Source organism: Phoca vitulina, unplaced genomic scaffold (assembly GCF_004348235.1).
Source record: "Phoca vitulina isolate PV1807 unplaced genomic scaffold, GSC_HSeal_1.0 scaffold20, whole genome shotgun sequence".
Lineage (NCBI taxonomy): Eukaryota > Metazoa > Chordata > Mammalia > Carnivora > Phocidae > Phoca > Phoca vitulina.
Window position 1 is genome coordinate 33,513,599 of NW_022589723.1, and position 19,339 is coordinate 33,532,937.

The following is a 19,339-nucleotide window of genomic DNA, read 5'->3' on the forward strand; positions in this document are numbered from 1 at the left end:
CAGTTGTAATTGTATCTTTATTGGTTCACTTGTCTGTTCCTCCATTACAGAAGTACAGGAGGGCGGTTACTTTGTTTTTAATTTCCCGATGTATACATAAAGAAACAGGACTGTTACATAATCACTAAATAATTACTTGTTGAAACAAAGAATTAATGAATGAACGTCTTCAGAATTTTGTCTTAGGTCACCCCTGTTAAGTGTTTGGACAAGTCACTTTTCCTCTCTGAGCCCTCATTTCTGACTATATACATACCACGTGAATTGTAATCTTTTCTCTGCCCACCTCAAAGCGCTGTCATAAGGAGGATCTGAGCTAATAAATCTGGAAATGCATCATCAAATGATCCTCAAATGTAACGGATTGTTATTTTTAGCCCACGCGTAGCCTGGCAGGTAGCAGGTGCCAAAAAGGACTCGCTGATTGGGGGAGGGGGCCATTACAGGTTCTGTGACTGTAGGCATCGAGGCTTTGCAGAAGGGTTCCGCAGGCCGCGGAGGGGCGGGGCTCAGGCCCGCAGCCCCCTCGCTCCGGCCTTTCCCTGGAGGCGCTAGCCCGGAGAGGATGGGGGGCGGGGAGGTCAAGGGGGGAGTAACTGTCAAACCTCCCCATTTGGCGCCATTATTTAAATGGTACGTGCCGGTCTCGCTGCTGTACGTGCCCGGGGCGGGGCTCCGAGCGCCGGGAGAGGGGCGGAGGCCGGAGGCAGGACGGGGAGGTGGAGGGGCGAGAGGGGACGGGCCAGGGCGGGGCCAGGCTGGCTAGAGGGGCGGGTCTAGCGGCGGCCCCCGGCGAGGTTCAGTGCGCTTGCGCTGACAGACGCAAGATGGCGGACAGTGCGGAACTAAAGGTAAAGCGCAGCTCGAATTCACTTCTAATATTCGGCCGCGGAGACGGCGCCGCTGGTGCCGAGGGGGATGGGTCCGGCCCTGGGGGGCCGCTCGGGCCTGACTCCACCCGGGCCTGGAGTTGTAGGGAGGAGCGGCGCGCCCGGCCCCAGCTGAGGGGGCCCGGCAGCGGCGGGCCGCGGGCCCCGGGTGCCTCGGGGGCGCTGACGGGTCGTCCCCGGCGTGTTATTGTTGTGGGCGCCTCTGGCGGGGGTGGCGGGGGAAGAGATCGGGAGTCGGGAGGTAGGGGCCTCGGCTGCCCCCTGGGCTCGGCTTCTTCACCTTCCACCAGCCTCCCCGCCCCCCCATGGGGAACGGGGGCTGGGGCAGAGTGTTCGTGTAGGGGGGATTGGGAAAGCTCCCCGCCGCCGCTTCCTCTTCCTCCTTTGCAGTCCCGGGCTGCTGTCAGGAGCTCTCCTCAGACCCCCGGGAACTTGGCTTCGGCCGCCCCGCCCCTCCGTGGCTCCCTGCCGCCCCCGCCCCGGACTCGGCTCTACCCGGCTGCCCGCCTGTCAGGAGGCGCCCGGGGTGCCCCGCTTGTGGCTAGCGCGATCCTGGGGCTATGGGGCGGGGATGTGGGGACAAGCTCCGGTAAAGTTTAGTGAGCCCCGGGCCGGCGTTGGGGTTCGGCTGAGGGGTAGCGGGGTAGTCTGCCTGGGCGGGACGTTACTTTCTCTCTGATTCTGGGCAACCGGGGGGGGGGGGGGAAGAACCCCCCTCGAAGGGTGTGTATTTGGAAGCAGTGGTGGGTGGTGGGAAACAGCTACCTCTCCCTTCTTTTCCTTCTCTTCCTTTGCCTGGTGTGGAGGGTGAGAGGAGCCTTTGGGGGTCTCTGCACACACCATGATGGCGATGCTATAGCTGATGGAGGTGAATGGTTCGTGTTTATATCCCCCCGTTGCCTTTTGTTTGTAGGGACATCTTGCTGGCCATGTTGATTTGAACGAAATTCTCCCCTTATCCTACTTCAACCCCCAATAAATAGAACGTTCCTCCGTTCCTCTCAACTGTACCAATTACTCACGCCTCGCGAAATTGGATGAAAGGGTGCCCCCTTTTCCCCGCTTTTTCTCCCACCCCAATCTTCTTTACCTGATGATGGCTTCTTTACCGAAGCAGATATACCACTACACAAGCTGTTGGGGGAGGGGGGTGGAACCCTTATGATTGGATTGTGACAAATGGGGCTCCGCTTGAATAATTTTGGTTTAGTAGCAGGCAGTTTTAACTAACGCGTATTATTTCGAGGCTCTGAACGCGATATTCCCCTCTCTGTGGCTTCCTGTGTGTGAACCAAGCAGCTGGTTATATCTTGACCCAGAGAACTGACATCTCTGTCAGAGTGGCGATTGGGATATACAGTTGTAAATCTTTGGGGAGGGTCCTCTGTCTCTATTTAATAAAAATTATTTAAAAAAAATTTCTCCGTTATACTGAAACGACAGCTTCTAGAACAGGCAAACACCAGGTTTGTTTCTGGAGTTTTTCTGTGGAAAGCTTCGCTGAAAGATCAGTTTCCTCAATAATTTTGCAATGTTAACATTCCAAAATTTGTATATTAAGGCGCTGGCTTTGAATGTCATTCTTTTAAAACTTACTTCTAATTACAAATTAATTGAAGAGAGAGCGGATTTGGAATGGTTGGTCTCGTTTTTTTCCAGTTTCAAACTATTGACTGAAATTAAAAAGCCTCAGCAATTGGAATATTTTTGAGGTCATTAACTCTTGAAATACAAAGTACACAACTTTAAGATACATGTTTTCTATAGTTTCACTCTTAAGATGTAGTCACAGTGTTGCTGTGATCTTTGCCTTCTAATATTTATTTTGTTTGGAATCCTTTTGAATGATAGCTAATCAGTTCTGTTATACATGGGCCACAGAATAAAGCTGAAAAGCTTGCGCTGGTTATATTGTCACTCTTGATGCTGTCCAAAGAAACTGGTATGGAAAGCACATGCTGGGAGATTTCCTCCTTTGTTCTTTCTCATTTTAAAGAAAGTGCCTTTGGGGATAGATCAGATCCCTGGTGTGAGTCTTGTTAGGTAAAGTTTCTCTTTACAAAAATGAGCCTGTATCAGATAAATGCTGAACACTTGGGGGAAACATTATTTTTCTAAAAATGGTCTCCCTTTTTGCTCTCTCAAAAATCTACTTGAGTTTTTTTCAGAGGAAAAACTACTCTTGTGTTCCTGTAGTACAATTTTTTTCCAATTATAATAACTGTTTTGACCTACTGGTTTGGCATTGTGTGTTCCCAATACTTTGAGAAGCTGTGATAAATTGCTTAGCTGGTGATAGCTGTGTTAAAAATTTTAGTACTTGATTGTGGTTAAATTTGCTGGGCTTTTTTTTTTTTTTTTGAAGGGGTAGATGATCTTAGGAACGCCTACCATAGTTATTTGAGAATGTGTGTATATAATTTTCTGTGCAGTAAGCTTTGGAAGATACTCCTTTTGGAAATTACATTTTCTGATGGTTTTTCTTTTTTGTTTTGGAAGTAAGTAGCATTTATTCTTAATAAGATAGGATAAGTCAGAATAAAATTTAAAAAAAAACCCAGATTTTTCAGCTTTAGGTGAAAATATAGTACTGACAATGGCTTTCCAACTATGAGGCTTTGAGTAAATACAGTGACTTTTTTGTTATCTTAATTCACAACCCACATTTCATCTTGCTGTGGATTGTATTCATAATTATTTTCCTCATGGCCCATTTGAGTGAGTCCTTTTAAATCTATAACAAATCTACAAAGATCGGATGGGAAAAATGGATAGATCTGTATCTCCTGTAGGAATAGTGCAAGCTGCAACACTTGAAGATAGTGCCAATAAAAATTAGATTGTGAGTCATACATATCAAAAAGAATTCTCTGTGTGCATTTGTTTATGAAAGGTTTAATTTTTCATTAGGGGAATACCCATAAATGACATGTGTAAGAAGGTCGAGAGTGAGCATTTTATTATCTTTAGGAACTTAAAAAGCAGGAGGGTGTGATGGCCAGATGATCTTGGAAGTTAAAAATCTGACAGCTTCATGTAGTTCCTCTTAAAGTACCTTTTTTTTTTTAAGATTTATTTATTTTAGAGAGAGACAGTGCATGCCCTTGCTCGAGGGGGAGTTGAGGGAGGGGCAGAGGGAGAGGAGGAAAATCTCAAGCAGACTTCCTGCTGAGCATGGAGCCTGGGGTGGGGTGGGGGTGGGGGGGCTCAAGGGCTTGATCTCACAATGCTAAGATGACCTGAGCAGAAATCAAGAGTCGGATGCTTAACCAGCTGAGCCACCTAGGCGCCCCAAAGTACTTTTTTTATTACAATTTTTTTGCATTAACTCTCAAATCAAGTTATATTGCCATTTTAACTCACAGGAGGAACAGTGGGGAGGAAGAAGTTCATCATTTTAGTGGAATAAAATAATGGAATTCAATGGGAAGAGAAGCCATACTTTTGACACTATGCTTTTAAAGTATAAGCATGTCAGTAAATTCTGTTGTCGTATTCTGCCTCTTTATTTTCAAGAAATAGCCACTTAATTTTAATCTTTGTGTTGTGATTTGTCTGCTTTTATTTCAGATAGAAGGAAATAAACCGTACAGTTGATGTGTGAATTTGATTTGACTCTCCCTAATTTGGTTTGGTGTCAAGTGCCACATTTAGATAGGTTTTGTTTTAAGTCACCATTTTTATGAAGAGTATTTGAAAACAATTTATAAAACACTTTAGTTTTTAAGTATTTCATACAGTTGTTTTGAAATACTGCTTTTTCATCTACAGTTTTCTCCTAGGTCATTGTATTGTCTTTCTCTTCAAAGAGTCTCTTGTAACCACTGTGGATTGCAATAGTGCTTAGTGGTGAGTCCATAGCTGATTGACCTTGGGTTTCTCCTGGTGAACTACATCAACGTGCTGCTCCAGGGTGCTTGCTGAGGCTTTTTGAGTTCAGTGTGATTTGTACCCTTTCCTGGTGGGAACTAGGGATAAGAAAATAAAATGGCTCATGGTTGTAGTGGGAACTGGGAAGAAGTATCTGAGTTTCTGAAAAACTGGGTGTTTATGATAAGATGTAGCCTTTAAGACCCCTGGTTCATTACTTTATAGAATTGATTGTAGTGCTTTCTGAAGTATTTTGCTCTGGCATTAAGCACCTTTTTCTTTTCTTTGTATTTGAATGAATAATATTTTTGTATAGTACTTTGTACTTTATAATGTTGCAGTTTATAATGTATCACATTATCTCATCTGATCTTTCCAACAGTTCTTTGAGGTAGGAAGGCAGGTCATATCTCTTTTATTGATGAAGTGAGCCCAGAAAGAGTAAGTGACTAGCCCAAGGTCATACAAGTAAAAGTGGCAGGAACTTGAACCTAGGTCTTAATGATTTCAAACCCTGTACTGTATAGGCTGCTGTAAAGGTGCCATGTCTGTCCTGGAGCCCTCTAGGGTGCCTCGCTCACAAAGAATTCCAGTTATGTTGTTGCTAATACTTTCCCTCTTGCTCTATGCCAGGGTATTTTTGGATATTCCTTGGGCCTTTTGCAAGGAATATTTTGGAGTTTGGTAGTTGGAATCATAGATGTTAATTCTTGCAAATGTCATTTTGCCAAAATTTCAGAGAATACTGAAAAATAAGCAGAAAAAAAAAAAAGACACCTGTAATCCCAGCATTTAGAAATATCATGGTTAACATCTGGGTATCTATCTGTTTAGACTTTCTCTCTGTGAACATATGTGTATGTATATTCATCACAAAAAGAGATCATGTTTTTCTTTATGTGTAATCTGCTATTTTCATGGCTAACTTTCTAGGTAAGTAAATATAGGTCTGTGTGATCATTTGAAAGGTAACATTGTATTTTATTCAGCTAGTCCCTTATTGGACAATTAGATATTTCTACTTTTTTGCTCTTTTAAACAATGTCTTGACAAACAGCCTGATATAAAGGGTTGCACGTGTTTTATTCTAACAGAATACTTGATATGACAGAACTTTTTCTGTGCTTTAGGGAGCAATGCTAAGGGTATTTTGATTAGATGAAGTGTTGTGAGTGAAATAAGTAATTCTTGATTTGTTCATTGTCTATACCTTTGTTTCTGTTTCTATAAACCTATCAGATAAGATTATTAAATGATGGCAGAGTATATTCTATAAAAATGTAAGTAAACATTTGATAAAGTATGAAATAGAGTATGAAACAGTATTTATGATTTATTTCAAGTATGTTTGATTTTGGAAATTATATCATAGTAATCAAATATTGGAAGTTTATGTGCCTTGTTTAGATGTGCATCTGTTTTTAACTGACATTTTAAGAAAAGTAGTGCTGAGCATTAATATAAAGTGGAAATGAGAATTTGCCTTACTCATATTTTTTTCTCAAAACTAAATGTTGCCAAAGTATTAGTTTGGTAGATAACATTGTTTTGAGGAGGCTGTTACAGAAAAGAGGTTACAGAGGCAATGAAAATATTTTTCTATTTTAAGAAGAAGCCTTTATGGGTTAAATTAACTAATAAATGCATATGTGAACCTTTATGGGTTAAATCAATAAATGGATATGTCAGTTAAGAATATTATTTGTGCAACATCTGGGAAGTACTGCACTGTAAGAGGAATAGTTGATGAGATTAAGGGCATGAAAGTGATCAAACTCTAAATTTGACATGTCAGATTTAGTCCATGTAAACTTGAATTTATATAACAAGTTTTACCATTAGGATTTTTAAAAATAGGTGAAAGGAAATTTTAAGTACATGGTTGTGTTTTATTATCAGTTTCATAATTGCTATGCACTTTTTGCTACTCTTATTACAAAACGTTTGTGATTATACTTCCCTTTCCATGTTAAAAACTGTGGAACTCCCACTATTTTTCATTCCTTCTACTTTTGGTTTAAGTGGTATCACATGAAATGATAGCCCCCAAACTCCTCCCTTCAGAATTACCTGGTAAAACTTCCTTCTTTGTAATGAATTTCTAAAACTCAGTAAAATGAAGAAATTACCTTTTTCCCTTTTCTGTTTCACCTTAGATCAAACAAAATAAATATAAATCCTTTGAACATTAACTAGTAACTTTGAAATATCAATAACTCTCTGGAGATTGTTGCAAATGTGCCTATTTTTTTTAAAACTTCATCTCCTTCTTACCTTTCCTGCTATTCTTTTTTGCTTTCAATTTTCCCCCCTTTGGCTCCCATGTTAATTTTCCCAAAACATTTCTTTTCATCCTGTCACTCCAATGGCTTTCCATTGAAAACAAGATAAAGTCTTAGCCCTCAGGTATTCAGGATTTTCTATAGTCTGATCCCAGTCCACTTTTTGTGTATTTTGTCTCCTGTACTCTATGGCAAAAGTCCTTAACTTAAAGCCAGAGCTGTTAGTTTGCTTCTTTTTGTTGACTGGTGTTCTGCTTTGTACATCACTTCATTCTCCCCCATTCCTACCCTGTGTACGTAGTAGGTGCTTAAGATACATTTGTGAAATGAACAAATTATGTTCAAAATTCGTTTCTTTTAGTAAGGGGGCTAATGCACATGTCTATATGACAGTCTCAATTGTAAATGTTCACATCATCACATTTTATTTTATGGCTGCTTTGTAGATGAACTTGAATAACGTTAAATCTAGAATAATTTATGGGGTGCCTGGGTGGCTCAGTTGGTTAAGCATCTGCCTTCAGCTCAGGTCATGGTCCCAGGGTCCTGGGATCAAGTGCCACATCGGGCTTCCTGCTCAGCGGGGAGCCTACTTGTCCCTGTGCCTGCCGCTCCCCCTGCTTGTGTGCTCTCGCTCTCCCCTCTCTCTCTCTGACAAATAAAACCTTTAAAAAAAATAAAGAAAATCTAGAATAATTTATGAAAGACTGTTTTAGGTTTGCCTTTTATATTTCTTTACGTTATATAGATAATTTGAGTGAGAGAGAGAGAGCCCAAGAAGGGGGGAGGGTCAGAGGGAGAAGCAGACTCCCTGCTGAGCAGGGAGCCTGATGTGGGACTCGATTCCGGCATTCTGGGATCATGACCTGAGCCGAAGGCAGTCGCTTAACCAACTGAGCCACCCAGGCGTCCTAGAGTACAATTTTAAAGACCGTCATCATCTTCAACCCTCCCCTCCCCCAGAGGTAATCACTTCGGTATCTATTATTTTTTTGGGGGGTGGGGAGCATAACAGCTTTATTGAGATACAATTCACATACCATACAGTTCATCTATTTGAAGTACACAATTAACTGGTTTTTAATACATTTACAAAGTTGTACAACCATCAACATAATCAATTTTAGAATATTTTCCTTACCCCCAAAAGAAATCCTGTACCTTTCAGCTATCACCCCCACTGCCCACAACTCATTTCACCCTGAGGCAGCTGCTAATCTGCTTTTGGTCTCTGTAGATTTGACTATTTTGGACATTTCATATATATGAAATAATATATAGTCTTCTGTGTCTGATCTGTTCATTTTTCTTTCGATGGGCATTAACTGTGCCTGTATAATATTTTTAATTTATTGTATGTATATATCTAGATTCAGATATGACTGGGCACACAGAAGGAACTCAGTATTACTAAATGAATGTACATGTACGTAAATATATTTTCTAAAAACATAAGTGGGATCATACTATACCTAATATCCTTTAACTTGCTTTTTTCACTTAATATAATATATATTGAAGATCTTTCCATGTCATATCCCAAAGTGAGATCATCTCATTCTTTTTTTTAACAGTGCACATATTTTGTATGTATATTTATAGAGGTTTACCTCTTGAATTTATCAATGTATATGTCTAAAAGTTCTTAACTTGTGTTGATAGTTTTGTTATACTGTTGCTTTTTTTAAAAGAGTTGCCACATTTAATCTAATATCTATGGTATTAGCATTGGAGTTTCACTGAAAAATAGGAATAAAAACTAAAACAGGTAAAGGTTGTTTGGCTTGAGGAGAAATGGAATGTAGGCTCTTTATGGGATTCTGGCAGTGCACAACCAAAGCAGTTCATTTTGTATTTGGGTTTCTGAATGTGAGCAAGCCTGTTTTTAGCTTCATGGCATAGTGCTTAAAATAGAATTTAACATGCTATCTTGTGCTTTATGGTGAATTTTTAAGACTTTTTCTTGCAGTCGTGTAGGTCTAATCTTAAAAAAAGATCGGAAAGATTTCAGGATAAACATTTTTCTCTTACATTAAAATCATCGTTCTGGTCTCCTCTAGGGTTCTGTAAGTTACCCAAGAAAGGGAATGTAGAGGCGCCTAGCTGATGGTAGGTACTTGGCAATAATTTGTTACTTATTCAGGAAGTTATCTATCACATTCTGTCATTCATAATTTTTGAGTTCCAACTCTGAGGTATCAGGCTATCAGTGGTTTAAGTATATCTCTGTGTATATGTGTGTATTTAGACATTCTTGTTATAATGGGATATTTATTTAAAAAATTACCTTTTTTTAATCATACAAGTAGTGTATCAGCTATTACAATAGTTCTCAAAGTCCATTTTCCAGGCTTCTGGTGGCTGTCTAGGCTCTTTCTGGGGGTGGTCCAAGCCTAAAACTATTTTTTTTTTTTTTTTAAAGTATTTATTTATTTGACAGAGAGAGACACTAGCGAGAGAGGGAACACAAGCAGGGGGAATAGGAGAGGGAGAAGCAGGCTTCTCGCGGGGCAGGGAGCCCGATGTGGGGCTCGATCCCAGGACCCTGGGATCATGACCTGAGCCGAAGGCAGATGCTTAACGACTGAGCCACCCAGGCGCCCCTAAAACTATTTTTCTAATAGTAGTAAGGCACTATTTATTGTATTGGCATTTGCAGAATCAGTGGTGGGTAAAATTGTTGGTGCCTTAGCATGAATTAAGGCAGTGGCACTAAACTGTACTAGTTTAGTACGTCACCATACATTTGGAATTAAAAAATAAATGCCAGTTATCCTTAGTATCCTTAATTAAGCAAAAAAGAAAGTATTAATTTGATTATGTCTCAATCCTTGAATCCATTTGGAAATATATTTTGTGTGATGAAATGGGAAGTACCTGTAAAAGTACTTTTACTGAGTACCAAATCCAAGAAAAGATCTTGTGCAGTTGTCTGAGTTGTGGGCTGAACTAGCTGCTTTTTTAATGGAATACCATTTTTACTTGAAAGAATGGCTGACAAAGTATGGTTATACAGACTTGGATAATCAGGACATTTTCTCTACAAAAAAAACAACTGACAATATTTGTTGCTGATGATAAAATTCAAGTTTTCAAACGAAAATGGAATTTTGGAATCCTTGTATTTGCTACTGTGAGTTTGACGGCTTCCCAATACTTTTTGATAAGATCAGTGGTGGTACTAATGAATGCGATATATTGAAAGTGTCAACATTTGGAAGAACTGCGTAACTCAGTGAAGCAGTGCTTTCTATATAATGCATGGTATTGTAAATTCATGCGTGGGTAAAAAGATCCACTGGAAATGGAAGATAGACCAATGGATTTCAATAAATCAGAGTAGGAAGTATTCGCTTGATACGGTTTCAGATTTCATATTGCAACAGCATTAAAGAAACTGCTGCTTGTTGAGTTGTGGTGAAGAATCAAAGAATAGCCACAGTTATCTGAAAAGGCTATTGAAATACTATCTTTTTCCAACTACATACCTGCATGAGGCTGAATTTTCTTCCTGTACTTCAGTCAGAACACCGTCATGGAGCAGATTAAATGCAAAAGCAGATATGAGAATCAGGCTGTCTTTTTAAGTCAGACATTAAAGCGGTTTGCAAAAATGTAAAACAATGATAGTCTTTGTAATATATTTTTGTCTTGGAATGTAGTTTTTAAAATTAATATGTTAACATTAATATGTTAGCATAATTATTTTTAAAGGATGATAAATCATTAAAAATTGTTTTACTTTCTAACACAGTAAATATGGTTAGATTTTTAAAAAAGATTTATTTATTTGAAAGCAAGAGAGAGCGTGGGGGGCAAGGAGCAGAGGAAGAGGGAGAGAGAGAATCTCAGGTAGACTCCCCGCTGAGCGTGGAGCCCTATGCAGGGCTCAATCTCACGACCCTAAGATTGCTCCCTGAGCGGAAACCAAGGGTTGGATGCTTTTTTTTTTTTTTTTTTTTTAAGATTTTATTTATTTGCGAGAGAGAGAATGAGAGACAGCATGAGAGGGGGGAGGGTCAGAGGGAGAAGCAGACTCCCTGCTGAGCAGGGAGCCTGATGTGGGACTCGATCCCGGGACTCCAGGATCATGACCTGAGCCGAAGGCAGTCGCTTAACCAACTGAGCCACCCAGGCGCCCCAAGAGTTGGATGCTTAACTGATTCAGGCACCCAGGTGCCCCAATATCGATAGATTTAATCAACAAAGTTTTTTGGGGTCCTCCATTTTCTAGACTATAAAAGAGTCCTGAGAGCAAAAACTTTGAGAACTTGAACAGTTTATATAAGATTTACAGTACCAGGAGTCTATAGCTTAAAATCAGACTATCCCTTTCACCTTCTCGCCCTGGCATTTTTTTTTTTTTATTTAAAAGAAAAAATAGTTTGCTTATAGTTAATGGTGATCTCATTTCCAAGGCAGGTTTGTAAGCAGAAACTGTTTAATTGTATCTTGCATCTCTGTAGTAAAAATACTAATGGTTTGCATTGCATTGAATGACTCTACTCACAAGTGCTTTAAATCAGTAATGGTGTGGGGATTGTATAACTTTTTATTTTCTCAAGGTTTTGTCTCAACCCTTGATTGTAGTAGGGGATAGAAATAGCTTGGGTAAATGAAAAATCCATACAGATGTCCCCTAACCTATTTTAGCCAATAATTTCCTCTTCAGCAGATCTTACTAGGTCTTATCAAATACCTAAGATAATTGGTTTGCATTTGACCTATTTTGTTTTCTTCCTTTCCCTCTTGTGGGATTGGAAGTGGAACCTAGAGATTATAAAACTCTGAATGCTTTTCTAGTTTCTTTTTACCTTTCTTTAGAGTTGTATCTGAAAAGCTTCAGCCTCTGTATTCCTCAAGTGTCTTTCCCCAGGGTGTCAAGGTAATACTAGAAAACAAAGATTTTTGTGCAAAACTTATTCTAATCTGTGATTTCAAAATAAAGTAACATCTTAAAGGTGAAAGTTTTTTTTTAAGTATGGTATTTTGTGGGTAATTGAATCCTAATTAGGGGAAAGAAAATGAATTTAGGATTGCCATTATTTTTCACTCCTAAATTTAAATAGTAATCCCAGGAATAGTGCAATTACTAATGAGAAAGGGGAACAGTTAAAGTTAATAACCCTTAATTCCAGACTATCTTTAAAAAGTTACTTCTTGGTATATGTGGCAACTATGTTAAAAAAGTTTTTCTGGGGCATCTGGTTGGCTCAGTCGCTGGAGCTTGTGGCGCTTGATCTCGGGGTTGTGAGTTCAAGCCCCACATTGGGAGTGGAGCCTACTTAAAAAAAAAATTTAAAAAAAGTTTTTCCACGTGGCAACCCTGCTGTGCCCAATGGAAAGGATATTAGATAAGATTCACCTGTAATGAGCAGCATTATTTGGATATAAAAATGTGCTGTAACTCTTGAACAGTTTGGTTGAGTAGGTTCAACTTTGCTACTTACAGATTGGTTGATAATTGTTTAGAACATATTTTCTTGTAGGTAAACACTTCATATTGTCCTGAGTTATTTTCTGGAATCTGCTGATCTTAATAGGTAATTCTGTTGAGTGTGGAGAGTGATACTTAACGTTTTGTTTTGCATACAGTTTCTAGTTTTATCTGTAGCTTTAGTAAAAGTGGCCCAGTTTTTGATGTTCAAATGTCTTGTCATCCTAACTGCATAATCCATTTGAAGGAATGGGGTGATGTTTGTGTTTGTATGGTGGGGGTAGTGGTGCTGAGGATGCTGTGAATGCTGTTGGAATTCAAGGGGCATGTCCTCCATTGAACATAATTCTGCAGATAAAGTTAATCAAAGGAAAAGTGATACTGATGTGAAGTGCAAATAGTTAAACTCAAGCTTTTATTAATTAGCTATGGGTTTAGGGTATTTGATTAAAGAACTAATATCTTAATGAATATAAAAATAATTTTTTTCACTTGATTTAAAAATTGCTTCATCCATTAATGTTTTCCCTTTTATAATCTTACGTGGCTCATTAAAAACATGGTGTTGAAGAGAACTTATTTTACTTCCTATATAGTTAGGTCTTCTCATACAGTCATGTATTTATTCAGTTAATATTTGAGTGTATACTGTGTGTCTGGTATTGTGCTAGTTATCAGTATACAGGGATAATTAGAACAATTCCTGTTGGAAAGGAACTCAATCTGGTGGAGAGACAGATACATACTATCTTGCATCATAATTATCTGGTTAAGACCAGTAATAGAGCCATGCATGGTTGATGTGTACATTTTACTTAACTTTGAATCTCTATATTTCTGAATTATTTTTTTCAAGATTTTATTCATTTATTTGAGAGAGAGCATGAGAAAGAGATCATGAGCAGGGGGTAGGGGTAGAGAGAGAAGCAGACTTCCTGCTGAGCAGGGAGCAGAACGTGGGACTAGATCCCAGGACCCTGGGATCATCATGACCTGAGCTGAAGGCAGATGCCCAACCGACTGAGCCACCCAGGTGCCCTGAATTATTATATTTAAGATTGTTTCTCCTCAACTTTCACATAAGAATTAACTAGATTGGTAGGAAAAAAAAAAGTTAATGTAACTTAACTCTTTTGAAAAACTTACTATAGGGGCGCCTGGGTGGCTCAGTTGTTAAGCGTCTGCCTTCGGCTCAGATCATGATCTCAGGGTCCTGGGATTGAGCCCCACATGGGGTTCCCTGCTCGGCCGGAGGTCTGCTTCTCCCTCTCCTGCTCCCCCTGCTTGTGTTCCCTCTCTTGCTGTGTCTCTGTCTCTCAAATAAATAAATAAAATCTTAAAAAAAAAAAAAACCTTACTATAGTCTTTTGTTTTGAGATTTTTGTATCCCTCCTGTCCAAATGCCTGCCCCCTGCCCACCTCCCTTCCTGCCTGACCCATGGTTTTAAAAAAGGATCCTTCATTTTTAGGTTAGTATTTTGCCAAGCTAAATTAACCAAAATCTATTAGGAGCAAAGGACTTTAAGTAAAGTTAAGGTTGAACTTTAATAATGATTTTTTTTTTTTAGATTTTATTTATTTGACAGGGAGAGACACAGCGAGAGAGGGAACACAAGCAGGGGGAGTGGGAGAGGGAGAAGCAGGCTCTCTGCTGAGCAGAGAGCCCAGTTTGGGGCTTGATCCCAGGACCCCGAGATCATGACCTGAGCCGAAGGCAGACACTTAACGACTGAGCCACCCAGGCGCCCCTGAACTTTAATAATGATCTTACAGAAAGTTAGCTTACTGTTAGATCTTTGAGATATCTTAGGTTTTTGGAAAATTTTCTCCAAGGGCTAGTTTTTTCTCTTGAATGAAACTAGACAATTTGAAGTATGGTAGAATTTTGAACAGTTAGAACAGACATTTTCTATTGTATATACTTGCCTTTTGTAACATAAAGATGAGTTCTTCATTGTACATGGTACAGAGTGCCATTTCATTCCTGAACCTTTACATGTGACCTGTCTGGAGCTTTTAGGATCTTTATTCCTGGTGTGCTCAAACTTCATGATGAAATGCCTTAGAATGGGTATTTTTCAGTCGTTGTGCTAGAACTTGATGGCATAGTCTGGAGACACATGTCCTTCACTTCTAGGGGATTGTCTTGTATTAATCCTTCAGTAATATTCTCCCTTTCATTTTCTGTTTTCTGTTGTTAGAGGACTGGACCTGTGCCTTTCCTTTTTTTTTTTTTTTAATTAATTAATTTTTTTAAGTAGGCTCCACGCCCAGTGTGGAGCCCAGCATGGGGCTTGAAGTCGTGAGCCTGACAAGAGTCAGATGCTCAACTGACTGAGCCACCCAGGCGCCCCTACTTTTTTTTTTAACCAGTTGATTATTGTCTTTTGCTCTTTGTGCTTGTGACTTAACTTTTCTTTTTTCCTTTTTTAAATGTCATTTTGTTTCCTTTTAGGGAGGGAATATGGTAGGTGTTTGTGTATGATCATTGGTGGACATTGTAAACTCTGTGAAGCTCATAATATGAACTATATAAATATATGGTAACCATTCTTAAATAGTTGCCAGTGTTGAATGAAGATTTATATTTAGTGATAATAGAAATTGTGTTCTTTTTTGAGAAGTCTAGATTGCTTTAAGAAAATATATATACAAAATAATATGTATAACTTTGAGGAATGTATAACTTATAGGAGACTAATAAAACATCAAACTTAATAGAGTATTCCAAAACTTTGAGGCCTTTTTTGGTACACCCTCATCCTATTTCCTCCCTAGTTCCTTTTACATAATTTATATTAATAAGTTGCTTTTAAAATCAAAACTGGTGATGAAATATTAGTTATGTATATTATTTACTTGTAAGGTTGTTTTTAAGCCTCTAATTAAACCATCTAATTAAATATCATAGTCTTATAAATTTTCCATATTTGGTATAGCATTTGAAGAGGAGGATTCCATAGGTGGAGGTGGAGAAGAAAGTTTTGGAGACCTCATTTTGAAAACATGCATAGCTGTGGTAAATATATATGCCCATAGAATCTAGCAGTTATGCCTATTGATGTTTGGGGAAGACAAAGGGGCTTAAGTTATTTGCCACAGTGATAGACACTTGGTTAAATCTTGAAAAGTGCTTAGATTTTTATGTGTTCAGCCTGTAATCCATGAAGAAGTTGAAGTGGTGAGAAAAGTTAACTTTTTGTGGAAGCATAAACCATTAAAGTTTGTGTTACACTTAATATATTTTTTCCATTATTTTGTTTGATATATTTAAAAAGGTTTCATGTAAAGTAAAACATAATTATTCCTTTACTGGGCTATATACGTTCTGTGCTAACCCTTGAAAACAAATAAACACTCTCCCCTTGCCTTGCCTTTTCCCTGTTTCAGGTTTGGCCTATCCTATCCCAGTTGCTTAAGGCAAGGATCTCATTCCATCAGTATAAAAATGAGAGCTGGTTTACCTGTCAGATACTGTGTTAGATGCTTAGTCGTTATTTGGAAGTGAAATAGATTTGAGTCTTGGCCCTTGTGAAACTTATATTCTAGTATTCCAGTTAAGTACATGAAAAATAGCTCGGTTCTCTTGCACCTTTCTATATCTGAATTTTTATAAAGCACACATTTTTATAATTAGCAAAAAATTCTGTTTTTAAATTTTGGAAGTCTTTTTTTTTAAAGTTTTATTATTTATTTTAGAGAGAAAGAGAGAGTGAGGGTGTGAGCATGCGAGCATTGGGAGGGGGAGCAGGAGAGGGAGAGAAGCAAACTCTGCGGAGCTGGATATGGGCCCCCATCCCACGACCCTGAGATCATGACCTGAGCCCCTGAGATCATGACTGTATTGGACAGTGCAGCTCTAGAACAATATCCCTGCCATTGACAATTATGGATGTATAGTAACATCTGTTTGCCTGTGTGCATGCATTCTTCTGTCTGCCTGTGTTGTAAATTTGGAACCAGTTGAGGGTGCCAGGCATAGAGGGGGAAGGGAATTTTGCAAAGGAAAATTTAATGATGGACCGTGGAATCTCTCTAAGCTGGATATAAGAGGGCAGATGGATAGAGAGTGATTGATATTTATGATGTTGAATAGTTGCAGTGGAGGTACATAAGCAAGAATAGGAGGTGGTAGTTGGAGGATTCAGTGTTTGAATTAGTGATTTTGGAAGTGGCGCAGGTTTTGGTAGAAAGGTCCAAGGTGTGGCTACAGGAGTGAGTGGCTGAGGGTGGAGAGTAATGATAAAAAGTTAAGAAATACAGCTGAGGGTATTGGGTTGGAGTTTGGATAGTTGAGGCAGGTGCTAAAACCTTCAGTGAATGGCAGGGATATTGTTCTAGAGCTGCACTGTCCAATACGGTAGTGACTAGTCATATGTGGCTATTGAGCATTTGGAATGTGGCTGAGCTGAATTTAGGTGTGCTGGAAGTGCAAATATATAATGGATTTTGAAGACGTAGTGTGTTTGGGGATGAAAATATCTCAATAATTTTTATAGTGATTACATGTTGGACTGATAATATTTTGGATATATTGGGTTAGGTAAAATATATTATTGATTTTACTTGTTTCTTTTGATTTTTAAAAGTATAGTTAGGAGGCACCTGGCTGGCTCAGTTAAGCATCTGCCTTCAGCTCAGGTCATGATCTCAGGGTCCTGGGATTGAGCCTTGCATTGGGCTCCCTGCCCAGCAGGGAGTCTGCTTCTCCCTCTCTCTGCTCATGCTTTCTCTTTCTGTCTCTCTCAAATAAATAAGATCTTAAAGAAAATCAAAGTAGGGCGCCTAGGTGGCTCAGTTGGTTAGGCGACTGCCTTCGGCTCAGGTCATGATCCTGGAGTCCCGGGATCGAGTCCCACATCAGGCTCCCTGCTCAGCAGGGGGTCTGCTTCTCCCTCTGACCCTCTTCCCTCTCGTGCTCTCTGTCTCTCTCTCTCTCAAATAAATAAATAAAATCTTTAAAAAAAAAAAAAAGAAAATCAAAGTATAGTTACTAGAAAATTTAAAATTACATGTGTAGCTTGAATTTGGAGCTTATAATATCTTTCTTTTGGGCAATGATTTTCTAGAAATAGTATGAACAGTAAGTAGTATGAGGATTAGAAGGGAAGATATCTGTAGGGGTCTCTGTAGAACCCAGTGTAAGAATCCTTTTGGAGAGGGAGTGGATTTTCATTGCTTCTCTGATGCTTTCTCTTCAGCTGTTTTTTGTGCTTAGAGTTCCCTTCTATTTAGCCTCTCCAGACCTACCTCAGCTCCCTTTGCCCCATACCTGACCTCAGGGAGTTTGCCTCATACATATGGAGGAGAGAAATGTCTAGAACAACTATAAATGAGAGCAACATAAAAGAGTAACCGTATGAATAGTTAACAATGTATTTATAAGGGGAAGAGGTCACTTCTGGTTAAGCTTATTTCAAACTGGGCCTTAAAGGAGAAGACTTGATAGTTGATCATAGGAAAGTTATTTCAAGCAGAGGGAACAACAATGAACAAAGGTAATGTGGAGAAAAAACACTGAGGTATATTTTATGGAACACCCAGTAAATTCATGTGTGGAGATACACATAGAGTAATGCAAATTCTGGGAAGTTGGGGATAGATTGTCACACTGAAATTATGAGTCTGAAACTGTAGTAAGTTCTATAAAGGAAAAGGACAGAATTCTATAAGTACATGTAACAAGGAGACCTGACCTGGTTTGGGTGCTCAAGGAAGGCTTCCCTGTTTCTGAACCTTCTGAACTACAAAATCCCTCCACATAGAAGTCTTGTCACGTTTTTCTTAATGTTATGTCTTTCTTTCCTTCCCAACTACCACCTTATTATTTCATTCTCATAGTATCATTTTGGTGTTAATCAACAATCTCTAAATTGGTCTCCTATCTTAATTTCCCTTTTCAGTTCACTTACTCTTCAGTCACATTGACTTTTTAATTATATGTCAGTTTCTTCCCCACCCCCTCCATTTCCTGCAATTTGAACAGTTCTTTGTAGGAGTAAGAACAAAATTCTTTAGCCATCCAAACTAAGTAACCTATTGTTTGGATACCAGTAACATACTGACTGGGCATTGGGCAGAATTATATAATGTCTTTATTTTAAGGAGGTAATGTGTGTATTTCTAATAGGTTTGCACTACCAGTATGGTTCATAATAAGACAGATGTCAGATCATCATTACTCACATTTATTGACAATGAGCAAGACACAGTCTGTATAGACAGCTTATAGTTTGATAGAGAACAGACCAGTAAGCAGGACTTATCTACGTATAACATAAGGGCTGTATTGGGTTAATCTATGGAGCATATAGGAGGGTAAATTTACTAATGTTGAGGGTGGACTGAAGAAAGTATCCCAAAGGTGATGACATCTAATTTGACACCTGAATGAGTTGAAGTTAGCTAGAAAAAGGTTGGGATGAGAGAGGGAAAAGAATTACTTGCTGAAAAAACAGCATGTATATACAAGTCCCGGATGAGGGGGAGCAGGTAAAGGGGTTAGTGGCAATGGCTGAGACTGGATCATGAAGTATATTTTAGGCCATGCTAGGAAGTTTGGCCTCTATCCTGAGTGTAGTGGATAATCACTGCAAGGTTTAAGCATGAGAATGACACGATCAGACATATTTTAGGAAGATCTCTAGTATGGAGAATGACTTGGAGGGGATAATATTGGAGATCGGGAGAATAGAGATAGTGGTAGTCTGAATTAAAGTGGTAAATAGGGCTCTTCAGGGGATGGCATTCATAGGCATTCAGAATGGTCCAGCATTTGACATACCATTGTAGGCTGTCCTACAATAGCCTCTAAAAAAACTAGGCTGTCCTGAACCCCTGGTAATAGAAATGTTTACCTT

The 19,339-nt window shown here is 39.2% G+C and overlaps 1 protein-coding gene across 1 annotated transcript in view; it reads left to right on the forward strand.

The window, feature by feature from the left end:
• The first annotated feature begins 775 nt into the window (after positions 1–775).
• Positions 776–19,339, forward strand: part of PIAS1 (protein inhibitor of activated STAT 1) — a 115,286-nt gene continuing 96,722 nt past the window's right edge. The window contains exon 1 of the mRNA XM_032418037.1: positions 776–851. Coding sequence (XP_032273928.1) covers positions 828–851 — 24 coding nt within the window. The 5' untranslated portion in view covers positions 776–827. The remainder of the gene's footprint in view (positions 852–19,339) is intronic.